General features: G+C 28.8%; 1 protein-coding gene across 2 annotated transcripts in view; it reads left to right on the forward strand.

The window, feature by feature from the left end:
• The window catches only part of LOC123010083 (ras-related and estrogen-regulated growth inhibitor-like), a 111219-nt gene that overhangs the window by 61245 nt on the left and 22772 nt on the right, over window positions 1-27202 (forward strand). For both annotated transcript variants that reach the window (XM_044406756.1, XM_044406757.1), the window contains exon 3: window positions 3242-3318. In XM_044406756.1, the coding sequence (XP_044262691.1) occupies window positions 3242-3318 (77 nt within the window). The remainder of the gene's footprint in view (window positions 1-3241; window positions 3319-27202) is intronic.

Here is a 27202-nt window from a genome sequence, read left to right on the forward strand (position 1 = left end):
GTGTAGGTCATGGTACTGCCAGACAAGTTTAAATATAGTAACAAAAAAAGTACCACAGATGGTATTTTGACCTCTGGTTCTTATTAGGAAGAATTAATTAATTTACAACCACTGCTTTCTGGAGCTATTTTTGGATTAACTCGCCACATGTGTAATACTGAGCTTAAAAAAGGAAATAGTAGATTACAAACCGAGGTGGGAGGTGCTTCAAGGCGAAATTTGCAATAAGCCGAGGTACAATGAAGCAACGATCATTAAGGTTTGTATACTATTTTGTTCACAATCATCCTCTTTAAAAGCTAAGAAGAAAAATTCAATTTGGAAAACATCACATTGACAGTTCAGATTGGGAAGTGGTCAGTTCCTTATCAGTTTTCGGGTTGGAACTTTACAATTTTTCACATGCAATTTAATTATTATTTTATGATTGTGAATAAAATCAATTGTGCTGTTGTAATTTTGGATCAGGAATTTTCTTTAAGTGGGAAAATCACTCATGGGTATCCAAGCATAGTTAGGCACGCTTTTAACTAAATTCTCATTTATTTTAATTTAAACTGCCTAATTAGTTAAGTAAACAAACCGGAGAATTTGGTCAAGGATGAGTGAGTACGGAATGCGCAAAAGTATCACTGTTGACAGATTTATAAACAATTTATTTTTAATAGTGCGGAAAAACTGAGTTTTTATGATGCAATGGTGGGTCATAATTTTTACATTTTCACTTTTCCTTTCTAGTTTTATCTCTTGTAGAATAAAAAAATACAAATTGTAGTTTTTTTTTACCTTTTAACTCAAATGTATAACATCACTGAATTTAGAAAAAGAGCTCTATTTCAAATTGTTAAATTTAGCTTTTCGTACTCAAAAAWAAATCAAGTTAGTTTTGTATCTTTATAACCAATGAGGGTAGAAATATTTCAAAATTTAAATACCTTCCATGTACCAAATTTCAATACAATTTGGTAATTTGTTTTTCAAATTTTTATTTAGCTGTATCCACTTTTTTAGCCACTTGTGTATAGATATACAGCGTGTTTTATTAATATTGCGAAAAGTTACAACCACATATTCTACATCGATAATTAATATTAATTTATCAAATAGACGATAGTTTTTTAAAGCTTCATTTTTGATATACAGAATGATAAAGTTTTATGATAAAAATTAAAATACATCAAAATAAGTTATTTTCACAAAAGCCCTTGAAAACGCTTATTCTCCGGCAGTATTTTATTTTTACTCTTAATTTTTTAGTGTTTTTTTTGAGGTAAACTATGAGTTGCAATTTTATACACTGTTAGAATAAACACAGGGGCGTCATTACGGGGGGCAATGGCGCCCCCCTGACTAGAATTACCCTATCTAGATAATAAATTCACCTTTTAACTGATCCTGTAACTGAGTGTGTTATTTAAATTACTGTTTGTTTTTATTTTTATTGTTTAAATGAATAAATTATATGCAGTTAGTTACATTCCTAGGTGTTAAAATTATTATCTAGCGTGACAATTAATTTTTAAAGCTTACTCGTGTGCCAATAAATTAACTTATTGCCCCCTCCCCCTCAAGAAAATTTTAAATGGCGCCCCTGGAAAAACACCTTGTATATATATTAAGGAAGTAGGTAACTTTTAAGCGTTTGAGATGCTGTACCCACAATCACTGATTTTAAATTAAAAGTTAAGAAAAAATGAAATGTTTTTGCTTCCGATCAAACCGAAAAAAATAGTATTTTTGAAATGTGGATTTGGAATAATGACAAAATGTAATAACAAAAATATAATAATGACTTTGAATACTTTGAAATCAATGCACAGTCGAAGAGAAAATAATTTACCAAGAGTAACTTTTGTGTATATATTAGAAAAAAAATGGAGTTGTAGATATACAGGGTGTTTCACACAACTTTACGAGGCTTGCGCCTAATGTACGCACCCAAATATACAAAAGTCACAAAACACTGGATACAAAAAATACACTTCTAACTATTTAATTTTTGGAAACTAATCACTGTTTGATTAATAGTTATAAACAGTTTTTCAGAAACAATTATCATTTGTTCTATCAAGAAACGGCATGATTATGACTCTAGTTCTTAATCACTAACTAACTAAAAACGTTGTAAGTTTTTTAAGGGTGAACAAACTAGAGAAGATTATTCAATTTTTCAAAATTTGTAATCGAGTTCGTATCGGAATATGTATTATTGATTGCATCTTACAGGCGCAGGCCTCGTAAAATTACGCGAAACACCCTGTACAGGTTAGGGTGCCTTATTAACCAAAAATGAAAAAAAAATAAACGTTATTTCTACGTTATATTTTAAGATAATAAACAATAAATTTAATAATACTCGTAATTCATTAAGAATATTTTTAAATTACTAAAAAAATAATAATTTATCAGATTTGTAGAACACTCTTCATTCTACACTTTTTTGTGACTTAATCAGTTTTGAGTTTTTTTATATAGTTTTTAAAAATTATAATTATAATACAGTAAGCGACAAAATTATGGAATTATCGTATCTATTAAGACTGAAAATATTTGATTTTAACAAAAATGCTCGAACAGATCAATTTTCTTTTTAAAAAATACAAAATTCTCAACTTGATTTAAATTTTATGTTTGTTTTTTGTTGATATTATTTCGCTTTTTGGATGATATTTTTTTCGAAAACTTTTTGTAATATTCAATTTTTTGTGTTGTCATTTCGACAATTAAAAGATCTATCGAGTTGGCTAAAACAATAATTAAAAAAAAATGTCGAAGACGTCATTACTCAAAAACCAATTATTTTAATTAAGTTGAAAATTGTATACATATTAAAAAAAATCACATATTTCTATCGTAAAATGGAACACTTTGCATATTATGTTTTACCCCATTCATTAGTTTTGTGAATTTTTTGTTTATTTAAAGCAGTGGATATTTTGTTAATATTTTGATTTTAAGTAACCACAAGTTAAGGAAAAATAAATATTGTACCGGAAGTAAAGTTGCCATGAAATAATGAAATGCAATAATACTTTCAGGGGTTGGTATTGGCGTTTTTTGCACCTATTTAGCCTTATTTTTGAGTTATTGACAGCTGAAAAGTATATTTTTTGTATACACTCACAGGAACTCACTTAAATCTCTAAAATTTGTTTTTTCAGACTTAAAATAACTATTTTTGGCACATTTTTTTTTGTGAGAAGTTAATCATCCATAATTAATTATAATTTAAAATTTTCAGATTTTCTATACCGACACAACGTGACGTTCGACAACGTGACAACGGAAGTCGAAATCCTCGACACGTCAAAGTGTGCGGTAAGTTACAAACAAGTCCTCTATAATTTATTTGCCAATAACATTATTACGAAAAAAAGCAGCGGCAAATCACAATTTATCAAGAAAATAATGACTAGTTACCGTAATTTATTATACAATAACTAGTTTTAGATAATGAATTCCCTCTGCGGTCCATTAATATCAAGAAAAAGCAATCCCAACAATTTGTAGCCAACTCTTCACTTATATCATCCGTTTTCCTTCTTTTGACAATTTGATAACCTACTTTATCGCATTTTTCCACCCATTGCGGCGAGGTTGAAAAATCTTTATTGCCCCAATTAGGCGACAATTAAAAACCAAAGTCGTAAATTTAACGACGACTTTTCTAAATTCGCTATTTCTTCGAAAAATCGCAATGCTGTCTTACATACATATATTTTGCGTTGACCTGCTCCAATATTCTCAAAGGTGACATTTATGTAGCAAAAACTATATCTTTGTAGGGATGTGCCGTTACGAGAAAGGTTTTTCATTCAATGTAAATATTGCATTCTGCCCTAATTTGATAAAGTTAGGATTTAATTAACGATGCTGTGTGAACAGTTACGACTACCATACACGTGCAGTAAGACAATAGGGAGGACGAAATCTGAGTATTTAGATCAGCGACGTAAGGAAATAAAGTTAACTTACCTCCTTTATATTCGTGTTAGGATAATTTAGGAGAAATTTTAAATTTCTACCTGTCACACGTGTTTGCTATCGAAGTAGCACAGTTTTAACACATTGGAAAGAAAAAACCTATAATTTGCCAACATTTAGTAGGCGTCAAAGTCAATAGAATTTTGTTTTTTCAAATCTAATGAAACCGAAGGCGGAAATGTGTTACTTACGTCCAAATTTAGGGTTCATGCTGTTTAAATCCTGATTTATTTTATTTGTTTTGTGTCCCGTTATTTAACAAGTGAAGAAAAATATTTCATCTTTTGATGTGTGTACCTACATAAAGCAGTGTACCCACATGAGAAATGTTTTTTTGATGTGCATAAATAAGCCGACGACAATGAAATAATGAAACGACTTACAAAACAGATGTGTTCATTACTGAAAGCGTGAAAGTTTCATCAAGTCTGTAACCGTTGCTAATTTTGATATTGCACTTTTGGCAGTTGGGTAATTAAGTTATCATGAACGTGAATGACTTCCTTGTTTATTGAAAATGTCTTAAACAAGTTTTGGTTGATTTTTAAAACTGATTTATTTGTGTTGGTATCAATGATCTTACTAGATGCGCCTTAGAATGAGAGCTTTTAAGCTCTAGATAGAAAAGAGACGGACATAGCGAATCAGCTGTTGAATGGTCTTCTTTTGTGAATTTTAACTTTATTTTTGTATTATTATGTAGTTCTTTGATTATTTTACTAATTCTATACATTATGAACCAATTTCTTTAATTTTAATTGACAATTTCTGGAACATAGCTCAAAAATGCTAAAGGGGTCTTTAAAAACTTAAAAGTTAAATAATTTAGATGCGATTTTGTGGTACAATTTTTGTGAAATACGAAATTAATGATCTGCGATTCTATAATCGAAAAGAAAAAAATATCTGCAAATTGAAACATACCATACCATAAAAAGTTTATTATACCACTAATAAAAGTCTAGTTTTCGATATTTAATTCAAAAATAATAAATGTTTGTAATTTAATTACTTTTTTTTACTTCTTATTATTCTGTTTCTTCTTAAATGTAAGTTATTAAAATTAAGCAAAACTTGTCCAAAAATAAGAGAGAAATTTAAAATAATTGTTTTAAACACTTTAGTGCTTTTCTGCCCTACATCAAAAACTATCTCTATCTTTGTTAATAACTGTAATTCTTTTGTTTACTGTCTTTCTTTAATGGCTGGGATCAATCGCCGCCTTACAAAATATTACAAATGGCGCATCTAGTATTAATTAATAATTTATTGTTTATTAATATTGGTATGTATTGTACAGGGTGTTTCGTTTTTATAGTTACAAATTGAAACAGGTGATTGAATATTTAATTTTAAGCCAAAAGTTTCCTATAAATATGTATCAAAAAATATTATTGGGAAAGTACACCCCCTGAAAGAGGTGCGTCTTTTAATATGTTTTTCCAATAATTCACAAAACCATTATACAGGGTGCGCCAGAACTCGCCCCCAGAAAAAAAATGAGAAAAATTCGTGTTTTCAATTTTTATTTATACTTATTTGTCTTTATTTATTTTGTACCTGTTGTTTTTTCAATTCTTCGTGTTCTTGTTTTCTAATAAATTTCTGATCAATGTTAAATAATACAGTCAATAAATTCTTCTGTAGCTAGACAGCTAAAAAATTTAAAACAAAAACGGTTAAAAGAAGCTTCGCAGAACATTTTTTTGTTCTAAAATTAACTTCTGGTTTTTTTTCGAAAATTGTTTAAATTAGTTTGTTGTTTTTTTCTTCATTATTCGCGTCTGTTTTTGGTCTTGATTTGTATTGGGTTGTTATTTTTTATTTTTGGTTTTTACTTTCCCGTTTTAGGAATGCTCTTGTTTGTCTGTTTTTGATCTTTTTTTGTTGTTTGTGTTTGTTTCACCTTTCTATTTTTTGTATTCTTATTTTTCTTGTAGAATGTTTTCTAATAAAATTTGGATCAGTATTGTCTGTGACTGAATAATTTAGAGACAGAAGATATAAGCTCATCTTGACTGCAGTTTTTTAAATTTTGATACCGAACATTTTTAAAAGTGCTGAAAATTTTTGTTGGTTTATTTACTAAAGTTGTTTCAATTTATATTTTTTTGCATTGTTTTTATTTTTATTCACACAAAGCTGTTCGGTTTCTTTTTACGTTTTTACAAAAAATAAATTTTCTTAAAATACAAAATCTGACTTAAAAAATAAGCTAAATTCTAAAATTTTTCATAGATAAAAGCTACCAAGGATTAAGATTTTTGTATATTTGAAAAAATTTTGTAATTCTTGTACAATCTGTCCGAAAAAACGAATGATCTTGGGAGGTGATTTCCTAGATCAAAATAATAAAAAAAGTTTCTATAAACCTATATTTATGCAGGCTACGCCAGAACTCGTGCTTCAGAGAAAAAGGTAAGATACCAGGAACATGGGAAAAAAAATTAAAAATTCTATTTATAAATATTTTGAAATTATGAGAGTTTAAATTTTGCACTTTGACTCTATTTATTTCTGTTGGAAAAATAATTTTCCAAGTTTTTTTTGCTACAGGCTATTATAAGAGAAAACAAGGAAGTAACTCTGTTTAGTGTTATTTGTGGCTTTTATTGACAACATTTTTGTACCTTTACTATATAATTATAAAAAAACATATACAAGATCAACAATATCATTAATAAATAGATATAAAAAAATCTTAAATGTGAAAAAAATAAATGCCAAAATTTTTGTCAGATAAAATTTTTTCTATTTTTCTGGTATCTTATTATTGAATTTTTTCTCTGGGAGGCAAGTTTTAACACACTCAGATAAAATAACAAAAGTACCCTAACTAAAATTAAATATGTAAGAATAAAAAAATGAAACACTATATTTAACTAAATTCAAATTACTGTTGTTGTGCTCTTGTTAGTAAATATGAATAATTCCGACGTCTCCAATTAACTAAAGAGGTTTATCGGTAATTTACAACATAAACCTCTTTAATTTCCAACGGCTTAAGTCTCAGCCCAACACAAATCGAATTTTATTCTCTCAATTAATAATATTTATCCCGTTTTAGCTTAGAAATGTTGGAAAACACCTCGCAATCTCAACGAATTCGTAATTATAATTAACTTATCAGTACACCGTATTAAAACGTCAAGCCGTCAGTAATTACTAACGATATCACCGGAGTTTATCACTTACCCGCAGCTATTAAATTGTCCAACTCCGGGATTATTAATAAACGTATTTGCGTCCCTTGTAGAGAATTTGTTCTTTCATAGTTTTCTCGTCGTTGACGACGACTCGAATTAATAAATAATCCTCCGGTCTGTGCTGCTTGTCACAGATGAAGTTCCGAGTGCAAGGGTTAATGATCAGGTAACTAAGACAGTGGCAGAATTTAAGATTTGTTGCTGTGAATCACCGGAGGAAATTAATGAGGCACTTCGATAGGGACGACCGTTGCCATTAAGAATTCTCACTGTCACGATAAAGATTGGTCTGGATTTATATTGCTTTCAAACGAAACGGATTTATTTCCGTAATTTTATACCAAAGGGACTTACTTATTGCGCCAGTTTGTACATACCTCCAAGGCACGAGCTTCCATTTGTGGCGAAATACGGATGGCCAAGTCGACAACTCGAGAGAATTGTAATTAATTCGAGGTAATTAATTACCAGCACGAGCCGCGCAACTAATTATTTCCATAATCCCGAGAATAATTATTTAGGGCGGTTTTTAGAAAAATTCATCCGATGATTAATGTCAATTGGCGCTCTGTTGTAATTGTGATTTGAATTTGAACAGTAATTTTAATCACTATTTCAATATTTTTCCTCTAAGTATACATATTTAATGGGTAAAACTGAAGAATTTGCACACAGTGGTGTCAAAGGTAAAAGCAGTCAGTAATCATCTTAACTTACTTCAACGGTGAACGTAACCTCAAATTTTTTCCAAAATTAATTAACTATTTCTTAGCAACAACCGTTTACTGCAATTTGAAACGGTTTTTACTCAGTTATGATGGTTAATTAGTAAATTTTTAAAATTATTTTGATTACATGGCTACATTGAAATTACGAAATGTTACATTTAAGGCAACATGCTCATCAAGTAAGGTTATAGCATCTCGGGTAATAACTCAACTACAAAAAATCTCTTCTCTACGTTGTGATATAATATACTATTTTTCACTACCTACTTCATCATTATGGACCAAGAGCAATAATGTATCCATTAAAGGTGGGTAAATGACGATATTGGGGGGTTACATTGATGCAAATTCTTTTAGAATATTATTATTGAAAACTATTCTTATCACAAATACTAGCGAGATAAAATTAATGCAAATTAAAAAAAATGACTAAAACTTCCTCATTAAAAATGAACACTTTTTTCTTTTTTGCATTTTTTATGTTATTTTAACAAGCACTTCATATTATGAAGTTGGAAAATACTTTTTTTTCACTACTAGTGGGAAAAAATACCATTATTTAGTTTATCGAAAAGTTGTGAAGTTGTTTTTCTCCCGTAGTAGTCAATAATCTTTTCCATTATGGACCAAGGGCTATAATAATGTATTAGAGGTGGGTAAATGCCGATGTTGGAGGGTATTACATTGTACAAATATTTCCGGAATATTATTATTATTATTCAAAACTATAACCATCACAAGTACTAACTGAACTATTTAAAGATGAAATTAATGCAAAATCAAATAAAAAAGACTTAAATTTTCTTATTAAAAATATCAAAATAACCCCAACTCCAATACATACTTCTGTCTATATCAAAACTGTTAAAACAACAAATGGGTTTAGGTATTTCGTATTTCCTGTAAAAGTACTATGATAGTGAGGCAAATTTTAACACTTTTTTCTGCAGTTTCTTTGTTATTTTATATTATGAAGTAAAATTTTCTTACTTACTTACTTTCTTACTTATTTAGTAGTTGCAGAAGTATAAAAATGACATAACCTCATTTATGATAAGAAGAAAATAATATTTCGAACTTTAACAAAAATAATAATAGTTGTGAATTACAACATGATGTTAGAATCTGAGGGAACATGTCCATTAAGTAGGGTTATATTTTTCACCGGTGTGCTTCTGGGTAATAAATTTGCTAGTAATGCTAGTTATATAAAACACAGTAAAGAGATTTTTATAGCCTCGCATTTATTATTTAATAAATAAAGAACTCGGCTATAAAAAATCTCTTCTCCACCTTGTGATATAATATACACCACTCCAAAAAATGAAAGGAACAAAAAATTTTCCTAAATTTTTTGGTGTTCTTTGAAAGACTGTATGTAACTCATCGAAAAATGGTCGTATCTAGATTAAAGAAAAACTATTTTGAAGCTTTAAGTTTCTATATTCGAGATCTTTTGGCAATTTTTTTTTCAGTGCTACGGTTATCACGTAATCCTAAGTAATAGCGCGAGAAAAAAAATTCTAAATTTTTTTGTTTTTGCTTTTGGTCCATGGATGTGGGATTTTTTTTTTTTTAATTAAGTCAATGGATAGGCTGGGTACCCTGTTCATTCATCTTTAATATGCTTTCTTCATATTCTCTTTACGTCAATTTGTTGCTAAGATTTAAATGAAAAAAGATCCCTTTGTCTTTGATCATCGATATCTCAGCAACCAATGACCACACAGGGAATATAAGAATAGTGTCAAAAACTGTAATAAATGTCTTACAAGATCCTTTTATAACTTTTTGAAAAATTTTTTTTCACCCTCAACATTGATTTAAAGAAAAGAGAGAAAAGTAACTTTTGCGTGGTTTTAGTAAATCTACTGCGCATTCACTAATATTGATGGGGAGACTAATGCTTGTAGGTGTTTTTACAGCTTAATGTACTCCTTATATCCCTGTAAATTTTTAAATCGATTCATCAAACCGTTTTCTCGGACCGATTGATCAAAGTTTTTCAAAATAATTGAAGGAACAATTGGACATATTGTTTCTGAATATTGTCGAATCTTTATCAAAATGAGAAAAACAAAATGTTTTCAGCTTTTTTTAAAATTTTACATGACTTATTACTTAAATTTGAAAAAAAAAGAAAATTCGAAAAATTTTTCAAAAATTATTTTTGATTTTTTTTCAAAAATTCTTAGAAGTTACTTGAATTTTTTGCAAATTTAAAAAATTAAAAACATTTTTTTGATTTCTTTTCAAAAATTAAACAGTATTGTTTCTTGAATTATTTTACAAATTTTGAAAAAAACTCAAAAAAAATTTTTGTTTAATTTTAGCAAATAACTAATGCAAAATTGTAAAAAAAGCTGAAAAAAAATGTTTTTCTCATTTTGACGAAGATTAGACAACATTCAGAAATAATATGTATAATTGTTCCTTTAATTCTCTTGTAAAACTTTGATCAATCGGTCCGAGACATCGGTTTTTCAGGGATATGAGGGGTGCATTAAGCTGTAAAAACACCTCTCTCCCCATTAATATTAGTGAATTTGCAGTAGATTTACTAAAACAACGCAAAAAGTTACTTTTTTCTCTTATTACAGTTTTTCACACTACGTTTATATTCTCTATGTGGTCATTGGTTACTGAGATACTCGTATCTATGATCAATGACAAAAGTATCTTTTTTCATTTAAAGTCAGATATCTCAGCGACAAATTGACGTAAAGAGGGTACGAGAAAAGCATATTAAATATAAATGTACAGCCTATCCGGCCTATGTATTGACTTAACTAAAAAAAAATCCCCACGTCCGTGGACCAAAAGCAAAATAAAAAAAAATTGAATTTTCTCAAAACTAGAAACGTGAAGCTTCAAAATAGTTTTTTTTTTAATCTAAATACTATAATTTTTCGATGAGTTACAGCCTTTCAAAAATCACCCAAAAATTTAGGAAATTTTTTTGTTCCTTTAATTTTTTGAAGTAGTCTACTATTAATGAATGCAGAAGTAAAAAAAATACATTTACGATAAAAATACAATAATTCTTCTAACTCAGATAAGTAGGTTGTAATAATAATAATAATAATAGGTATTCTTACCCATTGTATTTCTGAGTAATAAAAGTGCTAGAAGTGAAAAAAAAATTATACAAAACACGGTTAAGAATATTTTTATAGCCACGCATTATTTCCCTTGATACTACACATCTCGGGTAATAAACAGCTTGCCTATAAAAAATTTCTTTCTTTTGATATAATATACTATTCAAGTTTCAAATATAAGGTTTTTTATCCTAACACACTCACGGCTAAAGTGAATTATATCTGAAAAATAGTATATTATTTAACATATAATGATCAATTAATATCTTCTTCCAAAATGACTTGATCAAGTCCCAATTAGCATAATACCAACCTTCGGACAAAAAGTAACAATAACTCAACATCACTCTCTTCATTAGCCAAGAATTCGTTTAATGTTCCAGGAAGATTTACTATTTCGTACCATCATAAAGCATGCATCTGCACCTAATAGAGCCATTAATGTGCTGCAATTACTCTTCCAAGAACATTGTTCCCTTTCTTCCAATACAAAATAGCCGTCTTTTGATAAACTAGGGGCGGACATGTCCATTACGAAATGACAATGATCAAATGTCTTGTTTATTAGACCCTAATGGACCAAGAAATGACATGCTCGTGTGCAATCAAATCGCAATCACTCTCTAATAATTTAATTAAACGGGAATTTGTCGTTGTGACTTGGCACCTCGAATGTTAACTGTTGAACCTGTAATTTTAAAAATGACAGTGTTCATACCCAAGAGTTGTCATTATGTTATTCAAACAAGGCCAACAACTGGCACGGATAATGACAACGATTACCACCTGTGCGGCTTCATTTTTCGATGTGAAAAAATCACGATCTAATGACTTCGATCAACTAATGAGTGGCTTAATCGAAGAGGAAGTCGGAAGTTGGTGTAATTTGAGCAAAGCTTTCTTTTTCGGATCAAGCGGAATAAGAACCAGTAGCAAAGTCTGGTGGCACATTTTTTGAATAGCAAGAGGAAATTGACTTTGATTTTTATTAACATTTTGTAAATGAAGACAAACACAAAGCCGTGAGCGGTTTGTTGCAAATTATCACCGCGGATTTTTTCCAAAGAATGGCAAAAACAAATTGCCTAGGTAATAGGATACTCAGACGGGTGTTTCTTTGAAGAATTTATTAGATGGGACACTCAGGTGGAGAAATAAAACGGCTCACGATTTATTTTATGTGCACATAGAAGAAGAAGAATATGACACTAGAAAAAGAGACACTCTAGTAAATAAAATGAATTTATTTTTGCAAAAATTAAGCTTCACGCATGTTTAAAGAACTTTTCAACGTAGTCCTTATCAAACGTGGCATTGTAAATGATAATTTATGTATATTTCAAGTGAGAGTTGTCACGTTATCTGCAATTAATTAACACAATTGATCACTTTCAAAGATTTATGGTTGTTTTCTTTGTTACTTTTTGTTTTAGCCAGACATTTATTTAATTAGTTGCCACTGTAAAAACAAAACTGAAGATCTTATCAGCATGTTTTTCAATTTTAAAATATCACGTAAAGCTGTTAAAAAAATTTACCACTCCTTGAATTTGTGGACCGGATTATTGTTCTGGGGGAAAACTAATAAGCGCAGCAAATATTTTTCCAATTTATCTCTATTTTAGCGTCAATAAGGTAAAAATAGTGTATTACTAAGAGTAAAAGTGACAAAATAATCAGGACGCTTGGCAAGTAATGAAATCATAAATAACGCTGATAAACAAAAAACATCACGCGTCAGGATTAGAATTTGTGTTAAGATTTTCGGAAGGGTTTTTTAAATTTAACCAGTGCAGTTAGTAGTGCAAAATGTCGTATGTGATAATCTATAATCTATCTTGCTGAAGAAGTCAAAAATATAAGATAGAAACAACACTGGTAAAAGTTAAAACACCTAGGCACAAAAATAGAATTTTTACCCAATAGCTGTGGTTACTTTTGTAACGTTTGCAGATAAAAATTCAGTTATACCAGCCTTTCAGTCAATAAAAAGAACCAATAAATCTCCGAAATGTTATTAATTATTTATGAATTAAATTAAAACACCAACTGCTTCAATATCAAGCAAAAAATTCACAAATAGTCATAAAAGTGGTCACTTTTGTGGCGTTTGCGGATAAAAATACTTATAACAGTTAACCAGCCTTTCAGTTAATAAAAAAGCAATAAAACTCCGAAATGTTATTAATTAAATTATAACGTCAACTTTTTCAATATCAAAAATCAAGCTATAAATTCAAAAATAAATATTAGTTGTGGACAAAATATAGTATTCTACTCGCATATCATGGCACTATTCATTTGGTTAATTATAAAACTCGAATTTTGCTCATTTTGTAAACTTTCTTGCGATGTTTTTAAAGGTGACGCTCTAGAAATGATTTTTTAATTAAAAAGTTTACACTTAAAAAGGAAATTAATAACAAAATCTAACACTTCTTCAAATGTTAATTTATTTTTATTGATAATCAATCATGTGAGTTTTTGATTAAAGTTGGCTTCACATATCTTATATCTCTAGCAGTGCGTTTTCAGTGTTGCCAACTTAATTTCAGAATCACAGTTCTAAATCAAATTTTTGTTGTTGGTATTTTTTTAAGATTTTTTATTAGCCTTTAACTTTCCAAATCACTCTCCAACAGTTGAAAACTATATTTACTTGTCCACTGTGTGCAAGAAGATAAAATATTTATGAATTTATTTAGTAATAAAGCTTCGACAAGAGTCAAAGAAAATATTTGCAAGTCAACTGCTTCAGTCGCTGTGCTTCTTTGAAGTCCGACTTAACATAATCAAATGGCTTATTTATAGTTTCTTAGTACACTTATGGGAAAACGTAAAATAAAAGCATTGTGTAAGCTTGCAAGAACATTAATTTTCCAATTCGAGTTCTTTGACAAGCACCCAAACTCTAAATTTAGTGAAAAAGACTTTAGTTGAAAAATTGTGAAGACGACAAGGCTGGAAATGTGTATTCTGGACGCCACAAACCATTCTTTGTGGCATATTTCAAATGCATTCAATCAAGAACAGCAGCAAGGACTTATAAGTAAACTTGAACGTCTTGGTATCTGAGGTCTCTCCTAAAATGAATCACGGTGGTTCTTTGTGAGAGATGTGCCGACGATGGAATACCTAAATCTCCTATGTGAAAAAAGCACCAATAAGGATAATAGTATGTAAAGGAAACAAATAATACCACAAAACAAGTAAAACGGTGAAAAAATGGTAAATTGCGTTGCAAGTTTGTGATTTATAGAAACAGAAAAACTTATTTACTACTAATGACGTAGATGTTTTAATGCAGTGAGAAAATATAGTCTGACAACAATATTTCCACGATTTGGGTACAAAAGTTATATAAACCCACGGTTTTTTTCAATTTTTTTGGGTTTTAGTATTTCTTCTTTGAGAAACTCTCCGACAAGCGCTTTTTTGTGATTTTGTGCCCAAATTTTTATTTTAAAATGCAATTTTTTATTCTCACAAGTGTTTTTTGTTTATTCTTTGTTAATTTTTTGATACATTTTTGTTCCGACAAGCGTTTTTTGATAATTTTTTGTGCGTTTTTTGCTTAATTTTTATTCTAACAAGTCTTTTTGTCAATTTTTTGTGATTTTGTACGATTTTTGCTTAATTGTTTGTTATAACTTGCAATTTTTTTCTTATGGGCAATTTTTGATAAATTTTTTATTGGGTCAACGGCTTTTTGTTCAATTTGTTTTTACGTCATTCAGTTTTTTGCTTCGTTACAACAACCGCTTTTAGTTTTTTTGTTCTAATTTTGACTTAGGACTTTCCAATCTCAAAATTTTGACTTCTAAAAATTAGAATTTTGACTTCAATTAACAAATTTGTTTTAAAATTTAAATTTACAAGATTGTTAAGCAAACTTAAGTAGCAAATGCATTTACAATCTCAATTTTGCATTAAAAAAGTTGGTAAAAAAGTAAAAATCTCAGGCATAAAATAGAAATTTTAGAAACTTGAAAATTAATTGTTTGTTATAACTTGCAATTTTTTGTTATGGGCAATTTTTGATCAATTTTGTATTCGGTCAAAGGCTTTTTTGTTCAATTTGTATTTACGTCGTGCAGTTTTTTGCTTCGTTACAACCGCTTATAGTTTTTGTTCTAATTTTGAACTAGGACTTTCCAATCTCAAAATTTTGACTTCTGAAAATTAGAATTTTGACTTCAATTTACAAATTTGTGTTAAAATTTAAATTTGCAAGATAGTTAAGCAAACTTAAGTAACAAATGCATTTACAATCTCAATTTTGCTTTGAAGAAGTTGGTAAAAAAAGTAAAAATTTTTGATATAAAATAAAATTAAAAATTTAAATTTCACTACGTTAAAAAAAATTTATTTAACAACACACATAACATTATAAAAAATTTAAGAACACGAACAATAAATAAAGAAATTACTTTGAATAAATAACTAAACAGTTATAACTTACGCAAACTCAGAAATATTTAAAGAAATAACTGTCTTGACATTTATGTTAATTTTCTTTATTTTGCCTTTGAAATGAGCATAAAATAAATTATTATCTCGAAATTTTATGCATCATTGACAAGTGAATATGAATCGGTCCCTGTTAGGCACCTTTTCGAAATCAATCTTGAAGAAAACCACCAAGATGTGTGATTTATGATTATTGTCTTTTTCTCAGACAATACTTTACGTAATCAAACTATCACTACGGGATAAGGTCTATTCTTTATTACCCAGACCCCCCTTGGAGCACCTAACATTGATAGATTCAAATTGAAATTACTTTTAAGTTGTGGAATAACTTAACTTTTAACACTTGGAAGGTATTTAACCTAGATAGAAGCCGATGCTGGTTAATTAGCAGACGTATGCATGCGAATTGACGTTAATTACATGAAGAAGAAGAAGAAGAATAACGTCAACGGGAACCTTTAGAAATAAAGAACTTACACGCTACTGGTATTTTTTTGCGATAAAGTTGGTACAACAAGCAATTGCTTCTTATTCAAACAAATACCATCTGTAATTTCGTATAATAGATGATTGAGTGGAGTGTAGTGATTGCGCCGTTTGAGTAATGGTATCCATTGTTTAACCAATCAAGCTACAATAAAATACAAAGAGATAAGGAGAAAGTTTATAATCAGGCGGTTGTCGGTTCACATGCCTGATGGTCCTTGCTCAAGAATTTGCTGAATAAAAAACAAATTTCAAAGTTTAAAAAGTCAAATTCTGAGAATTTTAAGTTGGATGAACTGACAACGGAAAAAGCAGACTATGCTATAAAAAACACAAGAACATAAATTTTGATGGAAATCAGAACAAAACAACATTTGAATTTTACGAAAAAATTAGGAATAAACTATTGAAAGTAAATAAAAAAAGAATATTTTATCAGAATATTAAAAAAAAATATATCTAAGCCGGAAAATTCAATATTACACGGTATACTAGAAATTATTTTTGCTTTAAAATTTTTAAAATTACGCGTGTATTCAATGAAACTTAAAAAATTGAATTAATTAAAAGCCAAACTAAAGAAAAAAAAATAATTCTGAGAAGTTGGTTTAAATATTGTAAAATCAGATTAAACTCTCAGAATTTCTTCTCTTTACTTACTAACTTAAAATCATAATTAAGATATAAAAAAAATAAACACAAAATTTTAATTTTGGGTACAATGAAAAGTCAAAAAAAAAATTAGAAATTTTTTGAAGTACATCAGAAACTCATTTTTTGCTTTTAGTTCTTAAAACTTATACAGAGTGAATCAACAAGGATCACCTCTTTATTTTTCGTTTACTATATTTTTTATAAACTTTCAAAATACGATTTTATTTTTTTTTCAATTTTGCAGTTCTGATATCAAAATCGGCTTTTACTATAGAATAAAAATTTTATTCAGCTGAAAAATTCTAAGCTACCAGAAAAAAAACATCAAAAGTTTCATTAAACAGTAGAAAACTGGACTAGAGTCTCAAAAAATCAATACTACCAACTTTGAAAAAATAGTTTTAACATCTTTACAAGTTAATTTTTTTTTCAACATTGCACAAAACATCAAAAAAATAATAATTTGAGTCAAAATTGTACAAGACAAACAAAAAAAAGCACAAGTAATTAAAATTATTAATGAGTAACAAGAAAAATGGGTAAAAAGGGCTTGCTAGAATAAAAATTGGCAAAAATTCGCACAATTGTCCAGAAAGTTTTATTACTTTTAAATCTTCAAGATGAAAATGAAAAAAATTAGTTAATTAAAATCTAACTAAAAAAAAAAAAAAAAAATTGAATTCTGAGAAGTTGGTTTAAGTATTGGAAAATCAAACAAACTCTCAGAAATTGTGCTTAAAGTCTTAACTGAGATTGAAGAAACAAACTAAACACATCAAAATTTTTATTTTGGGCATAGTGAAAAGTCAAAAAGAATCGTTTGATATACATCAGAAACTAATTTTTTTGCTTTTATGATTCTCAAAGCCTTATAGAGAATGAAACAACAAGGATCACTCCTTTATTTCTGGTTTACTATATTTTTTAATAAAAATTTTTAAAAAGCGATAACTATTTAAATAAAAATCGGCTTTATATACATCAAGATTCAACTGAAAATTTTCAGTGGAACTCAAACAGCCGAAATTCTAAAACAAAAAAAGGAAAGTTAAAACAATAGAAAAGAGAAATAGAATCTCAGCAAATCATTTCTTCCAACTTTGAAAAAATAAAAAAATTAACATTTTTTAACATTATAGTACATAAAACACCAAAAATAAATATTTTGGGATCGAAATTGTACAAAAAATTTTAAACAAAAAATATACAGAAAATTAGAACTACTATTGAACAAATAAAAAAACTATAAAAAATTGAAAAAATGGGTCTTGTTGGAATAAAAATTAAGCAAAAATTCGCACAATTGTCTACATCTAAGCAGAAAAGTAAATAAAAATGAAAAAATTCAGTTAATTAAAATTCAAGTTAAAAAAAGAATATTCGAATTCTGAGAACTTGTTTTAAATATTAGAAAATCAGACTAGATTCTCAGAAATTCTGCTTAAATCTTAACTGATGAGATGAAAAAAAATCAAAATAAAAGAAAAATTTTTTTTGAGAATAATGAAAAGTTTAAAAACTAATATAAAGTATTAAGAAATCGTTTGATGTACAACAGAAACTTTTTTTTGTTTTTTTTTTGTTTTCAAACTCTTATACATAGTGAATCAACAAGGACTTCTTTATTTTTGGTCTACTATATTTTTTTAAATAAAATTTAAAAAAAAACGGATTTTATGTTTCAATTTTTCAGTTCTGTACAAAAGTTGATTGATATCAAAATCGCCTTCTAATATAAGTAAAATAGAAATATTTTATTGAAATGAAAATTCTCAGTGGAACTGAAAAAGTTCGGAAAACTGGACTTAGAGTTTCAGAATATCAATACTCCAACTTTGAAAAAATTGTTTTAACATCTTTAACATGTTAAAAAACATATCAAAAATATACAGGGTGAATATAAAGTATGTTTTTTTTTTATTAGCGTCTAAAAAATTATAATTAACACAAATTAAAGTAATATAAAACTGTGATCGTATATTGTGAACGAAATTTTGTGTTGTTTTTGAGTTTGTCAAAACTGCGATTTATGAAAAAGAAAAAAATAAATATAAAATAGGTAGTTGTAATCCTTAGATCTTAAAATTCATGAGAAAAATGGTTTTATATTGGGTTGCCATTTAAAAAAATTAAAAATTTGTAGAACTCAAAAACAAAAGAAAATTTCGAAAAATTTTATTCTTGATAAAACATTACATTTTTATAGTACTTTATCATTCATCAATTAGTTTTTCCAAAAAATAAATAGTTTCAGAAATTGTACTAAATTTTTTAAGCAAAAAACTCAGAAAATTAGTACTACTATTGAGCAAAACTTCTACAAAAAAATTGGACAAAAAAAAGAAACAAAAACTACAAATCGTTGGAAATGTAGTGAATTTCTCATTTGAAGGAAATGTTTGTAGAATGTTTAAATTGTATACTGGAGGGAAAAGCGTTGGGTGTAAACGTAGGTATATCTTGTCTGTATTTCCATGTAAATGCAATTTCTTCTAGTGGCTGCAGCAACATTAGAATATCGTCGTCGTTGCAAGATAGCTCTTTAATCATTCGTACAATTCAGGCCAGTAAATAACTAATATCACGGAATAGGGATTAGCGCTATGTTGAATGACAAAGTTTAACATTTAAATGCATGCGACCGCAAGGCGATAAAATCGCGTCGTGATCTTCGCACTTTCGAGCCGCATAGTAAGTATTAATATTAGCAATTCAATACGTTATAAGTTGTTAGTAATTTTGCATTTGGTGATAACGCAAACATTCGTACTATATATCATTACCATAAATAGTTGGACACAAAGAACAAGAAGTGCGGTCACGTACTACCACGATACAAAGACCAAACGGCGACTTTAATAAATGAACTCACACGGTAGCAAGAGATAGATTTACATATTTGAAACAGGGAGATTAATAATTGATGAGGTGATTAAAGATTATGTCATTCCTTTTGTTTCTTTCACTTCGACCAGAAGAAGATTGATGGAAGAAAGTTGGGAACAAGATGTTGCTTAATTAATTTGATCCAAAGGAATTAAACGAACCTGACGCGAACAATCGAACCGAATTTGAAAAATTAACACAAATGGACAACATATGACATAAAATTAAAAATTTCTTATCTTTAGTTAAATTTGAAATTCTTCTTTTATTATTAGATTTGGAGAAAAATTGCTGACGTTTCGGACCTTATGTCATTGCGCCACCACGCTTCCGGGCAGTGTCTCTGCTCCAATCTAATATAATCTTCAAACACAAAAATTATTTTTTGCGTTTCTACAACGTTTCTTGAGCCCCTAGATGTGCATTTAGACTAATTTTGGAGTTTTCAATGTTTCGATTTTTGAAAGAATTTTGGTCGATTTTCGATACCCGGAGTAGTCTTTCCTAAATAACTGTTAGCAAAATCCGTTTGTGTTTGTTATCGTTGGAAAGAAAATTTAATTTTCTCTCATATACAAAAAAATAAGTGTTTTACGATAAATAGTTATCAATTTCCCGGAACGTTCTACATACCAGGTGAATAAAAAGTTTGGAACCAAACGTTTTTTGCCTAAACTATTTATTTTTTGAAAAAACTAATTGATGAGTGATAAAGTACTATAAAAATGTGATGATTTAACAAGAATAAAATTTTTCGAAATTTTCTTTTGTTTTTGAGTTTTACAAAAAAAATATTTTTTTTAAATGGCAACCCACTATAAAATCATTTTTCTCATAAAAGCTATACTCTAAGGATTACAACTATCTGCTTTAAATTTAATTTTTTCAAAAAAATTTTTTCACATAAATTGCAATTTTGACACAAAAAATCGCGTAACTCAAAAACAAAACAAAATTTCGTTCTGAAAATACGATCACATTTTTTATATTACTCTAATTTATATTAATTATTATTTTCTGGAGGCAAATGATCAAAAATAAAACCGCTTGGTTCCATACTTTATATTCACCCTGTATGTCTACGTAAAAATATTATACAGGATGCGCTAGAACTCGCGTCCCAGAGAAAAAATTCAAGTAAGATAAGATACCAGGAACATGGAAAAAATGTTTCAAAAATTCTATCTGTCAAAAAATTTTGACATTTATTTTTTTACACTCGTGGTTTAATAACCCACTCGGTGTGATAATTGGTCCGATTTACACTCAAACTTGTCGAATAAATAACTATTTCCAACAAAATATAGAAATAGAGTCAAAGTACAAAATTTAAACTCTCATAACTTCGAAATTTTTATAGATAGAATTTTTTTAACATTTTTTTCATATTCCTGGTACCGTACCTTATAACATATTTTTCTGGGGCGCGAGTTCTGGCGCACCCTGTATATCATTGAGGTATGAACAGTTTTGTCGCAGTTTACAAAATAAAAAAAAGTAAAAACTTGTTAACACAAAAAAATAGTGTTTTTGAACATGTCTCATATTCGATTCGACCTATTTTCCTAAATATTTTTCCCCCTTTTCAAAAATGTTTCAAAAAGTTGCTTTTTAAAATTTTTAAATAAGGGTGGTTAGTGACTAGGGGATGAAATCTAAAACTTATTTTATGTTGGTTTTGAACTCTCCTATCGCTATCCGAATCGACATATTTTTTATTTAAATTAAATTGAGTTGATCAAAGGCTACTAGGACTAAAAATTTCAAAAATTAAACCACCTCTAACTGAAAAACTAGTCCAAAAATTTTTTTTTTCTTTGACATTTAGATCCTCTCATTTTTCCCTTTCCGAAAATGTTCTAAAAAGTAGGGATGCCATTTAAAATTTTAAATTAAGGGTGGCCAGCAACTAGGGGATGAAACTTAAAATGTAACTAATGTTGGTTTTGAACTTCCCCCTCGCGATCCTAATCGACCTGTTTTTGCTTGAAAATACATTTACTCAATGTCAAATGTTATTGAGATTGGCTTCTTTTGAAATGAAAGCCCTGTAAGTATAGTAGATACTAGTTTTGTATAAGAATTAAAAATTTTTGTTTTTTGGTCAGGATCGGATATAGTGCTTATGCTTCTAGCCTTATTCTTAACTTTATTACTCAACATCTGAAAAACTATACATCGTAGAATATTTTAACCTCTTGCATCGTGTGTAATTTTATTACACATATTTTACGCTTTAATTTTTTTTACGATTTATTGAAACTCAAAAAAATTGTAATTTTTTATACTTTACCCAATGTTCTATGCACTTTTTTGAGTCTCTAGGATCATTTAGAAGTGCAAAGATTTGTTGTATATTTTTTTAATACTCAAATTAAAATAATAATAAAATTTGTTTATTGAAATGCACAACGAATAAAAAAAATTACAGCAAGTGCTGAAAGTGACCAACATTTTCCAAACATCTTTGACATCTTCTTTGGTCAACTGCCCATTCTGGTAGAAAGACTGATCTTGTGATTTAAATCAAAGTTATCATTTATTTGTTGTTTTTGAATATTTTTTTAGTTTTGTTGTTTTATTCCAAATAGTTATTTATTATAGAAGACGATAAAGAAATTGTTTATCTACGAGTGAAAAGGTTAAGTTTACGAGTGACGAACTCACGAGTGGACTTTTTTTATTTTTTTTATCGTCGTGTGTAATATTTCGTTTTATTTTGTACTCTCACCTACCAGAATTTCTTGAATATAAACAGTAGATAAAAACTACTTTATTTCACAAGATGATAAAAGATATACATGAGTACAAAATAAAGTTTATAAATTTGATTATTTATTTCTTATTATCATTATATTTAATTGTTTATATAAAAAGTTTTTTATTTGATCACTAAACCCCCTCCCCCCAAGTTCTAGATCCGCCCTTGAGCTAGACAAGCTTTATGAACAATTAAAAAATGATACTTTATTTAAAGGCAAAAGGGAATTTTTTCGTACTTTTCTTTTAGTTGAAAGTTATTGTTTCTAATTTTTACAAAACTCCCGTCACGATCTTCAGTCAGTCCTTCCTCCTCGTCCATAAATCTCCGTGTAAATCAGCAAACCAGCCCTCTGTTAAAAATCTAAACAGTAAATAAAGAAAGAATCGCGAAAAGAGGGAGGTGCCAGCTCAAGGCGCCTCGTGATGATTTTTCTGCGAAATCCGATGGACTCTTTATTTAACACTAAAGAGAGGCAGTCGGGGATTTAACTGATCCACGCACTCGCAAATTATCTTGGCAGCCTTGAGGGATTTAAATTCTTGGGCTTGGAGCAGCCGTAACAAACTGCGACACCTCCCAAAACACCACAAAGGCCAATTGCAAGCATAAATTTTATCTCCTCCAAGCTACGAGTAATGAAATTTTGTTCCACCATCTGGTGGTGAAAACTCCCATTTGGGAAAAATGTGCAACCTGCAGCTCTCTCTCATAAAGCATTAGAGTTGCATAAGCGACAGCTATGTCAAGATCTGAAGGCAACACAGTCCTTAATAATTCCTTTGAGCTAGTTACATAATGTCATAAAGCACCCAAGAATGATAATAGGAAAGCCACCTTCGATGTAATTCTATCATTGGGATTTTTCTTGGTTTACCACCTGTCACTCCGTTAAGAACGCTTTTACATTGGCGCCTATATTATCGCATAGGTAATTGTACGTTAAGTTATGAATATTTACAGAGCTCAAGTTTCATCCGGATCTAGTGGTACAGCTGGTGTCGGATTTCTAATTAACATACCGCTTCTACAGAGTTACATGCCGGTGTCTTGGTACATTTTATCGTGACTAATAAATTTTGAACGCAAAATATCCAGTGACATGGCAAAGCTGTACCATTTTTCAGAGAGGCTAGATGCTCGTACTTGTTGGTCAATAAATCGAAGAGGCGAAGAAAGAAACAAAAAATTGCGCAAAAACACCTTAAGGCGGTTTGAGTACCATAGGCCTTTTTTTCTTTTTAGATACAAGAGAGAAATGCACCGAAAATAGCTATATGTTTAGTACACGAAGATAGGACTGAATTCTGCATGAGTCACATAACATTTTTTCTAATACTTATTTTAAAATTATTTCACTGTTTTATGAAACTTTGTTTTGTTTTTGTTGTTGTTAACTTTGTTTCTGTTATGGTAACATATCTGATAAAATTGTATAATTTTTAAGCAATTATAAGCTTGTTTTTGCAAGTGTAACACCCTGTATTTTTTTATTTTAGAGTATTCTAACAAAAAGTCTCTTTTGAAAAGAAAAGGTGTTAAAAAAAGATTGTAAAATATTTAAGGAGATACTAGAAGGGCTTGTTAGAATAAAACTTAGCAAAAATGTGCATGATTGTCTAGAAAGTATTTTTTACTTTTAAATCTTCAAGATGAAAATGTGAAACTTGAGTTAATTCCGAGTTAAAAAAAATTTACTTCTGAGAAGTTGGTTTAAATATTAGAGAATCAGACTAGACTCTCAGAAATTGTGCTTAAAGTCTTAAGTGAGATTGAAAAAACAAACTAAACACATCAAAATTCTTATTTTGAGCATTGTGAAAAGTCAAAAAAAAAATCGTTTGATATACATCAGAAACTAATTTTTTTGCTTTTATGGTTTTCAAAGTCTTATAGAGAATGAATCAACAGGGATCACTCTTTTATTTTTGGTTTACTATATTTTTTGATGAAATTTAAAAAAAGCGATATTTATTGAAATCAAATTTTTTTAGAATAAAAATTTTATTCAAATGAAAATTTTCCGAAATTCTAAAACAAAAAAAAAAATCAAAAGTAGGATTAAACAGTAGAAAACAGGACACGAGTCTCAGAAAATCGAAATTGCACTAAATTTTTGAAACAAAAAATTCACAGAAAATTAGATTATTGAGCAAAACACCTACAAAAAAAATTAAAAAAAGAGTTGTTTGAATAAAAATTGAGCAAAAATTTGTATTTGCTAAAGGAGCTAATAGCATGGACCAAAATAAACAAAAAAGTCTTAATAAACATGGGTCCGCAAAGTAACGGTTTCGGAGATATCGAATGTGAAAATTTTTAGAATTTTTACTAGAAGCTTTTTTTTTTGTTTGAGCAGATTGCAAAACAAATATCTCCGGAACCGTTATTATTTTGAGGACCCATGTTTATCAAGACTTTTTGTTTATTTTGGTCTATACTATTACCTCCTAAAATATTTTTAATACCCTGTATACGTAAAATGTTATTACAGAAAACAGCGTAGTTATAACAAAAAATACTACATACTAAAATAAAACAACAACAAAATAAGACAATATAAATTAGAAAAAATAAACAAAAAAGTAAGAAAAAAATATTCATTATGACCAAAGCAATAAGTTAAAAGTTGTGTTTTATTATAAAAAATAAAAACACTTTTTTACTATTTCATATACAGGGTGCGCCAGAACTCGCGCCCCAGAGAAAAATAAGGTAAGATACCAGGAACATGGAAAAAATGTAAAAAAAAATTATCTATAAAAATTTCGAAGTTATGAGGGTTCAAAGTTTCACTTTGACTCTATTTATTTCAGTTGGAAAAATAGTTTTCCAAGTTTTTTTGCTATAGGTTATTAAAAGAGGAAACAAGGAAGCTGTATCCTAAATTGTAACTCTGTTCAATGTTATTTGTGGCTTTTATTGTCAAAATTTTTGTCCCTTTACTAAATAATTGTAAAAAAACATACACAAGATCATCAGTATCAATAAATAGATATAAAAAATGTCAAATGTCAAAAATAAATGTCAAAATTTTTTGACAGATAGAATTTTTTAAACATTTTTTTCATGTTTTTGGTATCTTACCTTACTTGAAAATTTTCTCTGGGGCGCGAGTTCTGGCCCACCCTGTATACAGAGTATTGAAAACATAATACTATGTGAAGATGGTTCTCGAGAAGAGTTGCGTGTCCTCAACATTTTGCTCAAATGATGAATGAGACATTTCACCAAAGTATGTATAGTGAGTATAAAAAATTAAGAAAAAAATAATAACAACAAAAAATAAAAATAAGCTAATGAAATATTAAAAAGGTACAGTCTAGAAAAAAAATTCTTTTTGCTCTCTGTTGAAATAGTGGTTAGTTTTGCTGATTTGCTTGCGAAAAATGCCCCACGTTTGTGCAACTTTAATTTATTCGAAATATGATCCATTTCAGTCTCGTTTTTTCGTTTCATAACTTTACCACAAGTACATGGTATGTTGTTATTCAATAACAATGGTTCCACGGGTGGTATAATCAGCATAGTGGGTGCAAATGGTAACAATACCAACAGAAAGATCTATTAGTGAAAGTGAAGCATTATAATTTTCATTATATTCGAAATTTAATTATCTCATGGAGAGGAGGAATTCCAGCACAAATAGCTTAACTTTTGTTACTTATTAATAGAAGAAACGACAATTTGCAGTCACACCTTTCTTATTTATGTTATTTTTCTTGTGCAAACCGAGGAAATAAATAAGAATATCCGCTTGCAAACATTTAAGACAATGGATTTCGCGTTGGTTTTTTAATTGGTGTGAGCGTCCAGCATGGCTTAACTGCCCACACTCGAACACAATTTTACATTTTTCCGATTTAATAGCGTCGAGTCCGGTCCGGTACAAGTCCGGGGTTTTTTGTTAGCGATCTTATCTGGCGCACATCCGAGTCAATTAAGCTTTAACAAGATAATGCTGTTTACACATGTGAAAAAGACAATATCGCTTACACGAACATTCGAACTTTTGTGCTCTCTCAAAATAGAACAACGGAAAAGTGGAACTGGCGGACGTGGATTTTTACCAAAGCTCCACTTTAATGAGCTTTATTCATGGTGGCGAGAGTAGGTTTCCATGGTAAATGGGCATGCAGGAAGGCGGCAACGCTGGATTTTATTTCATAAACAGGAAACAAAACTAGCTCATGGAGATGTATACAGAGTGAGTCTCTATCATCTATACATCCATGAAAGTAAAAAAAGTAAAATAACAATAAAAAAATAAAGAATAATCAAGGTGTTAAAAAAATATTGTAAAATATTTCAGGAGGTAATATTTGTAACGGTTTCGGTTTCAAAAAAAAAAGAGAAGCACCTAGTAAAAATCCTAAAAATTTTCACATTTGATATCTCCGAAACCGGTAATTTGCACATGTTTATTAATTTTTTTATTTTGGTCTATACTATTACCTCCTTAAATACTTTACAATCTTATTTTAATTATTAATTAATAATACTTTATTAATACTTTAATTGTAGGCAATTGTGCAAATTTTTGTTCCAACAAAACTTTTTTTTTCAATTTTTTTTGCAGGTGTTTTGCTCAATAATCTAATTTTCTGTGAATTTTTGTACATTTAAGTACAATTTCGACTCCAAAATATTTATTTTTGAGGTGTTTTGTTGAAGAAATAATAATTTGTTAAAAATGTTAAAATTGTTTTTCAAAGTTGGAAGAAGTGATTTTCTGAGATTCTAGTCCAGTTTTCTATTGTTTAATCTAACTTTTGATTCTTTTTTTTTGTTTTAGAATTTCGGAAAATTTTCAGTTGAACAAAATTTTTATTCTAAAAAATTCTTACAATGAAGTTAAATTTTATATATAACTCAAAAATTTAAACTGAATTTTTAATAACAGTGAATAATTATAAAATATGC

This window comes from Tribolium madens, unplaced genomic scaffold (assembly GCF_015345945.1).
Source record: "Tribolium madens isolate multiple individuals breed KSU strain unplaced genomic scaffold, Tmad_KSU_1.1 Scaffold_7;HRSCAF=85;Tcas5.2_LG10, whole genome shotgun sequence".
Taxonomy (NCBI): Eukaryota; Metazoa; Arthropoda; class Insecta; order Coleoptera; family Tenebrionidae; genus Tribolium; species Tribolium madens.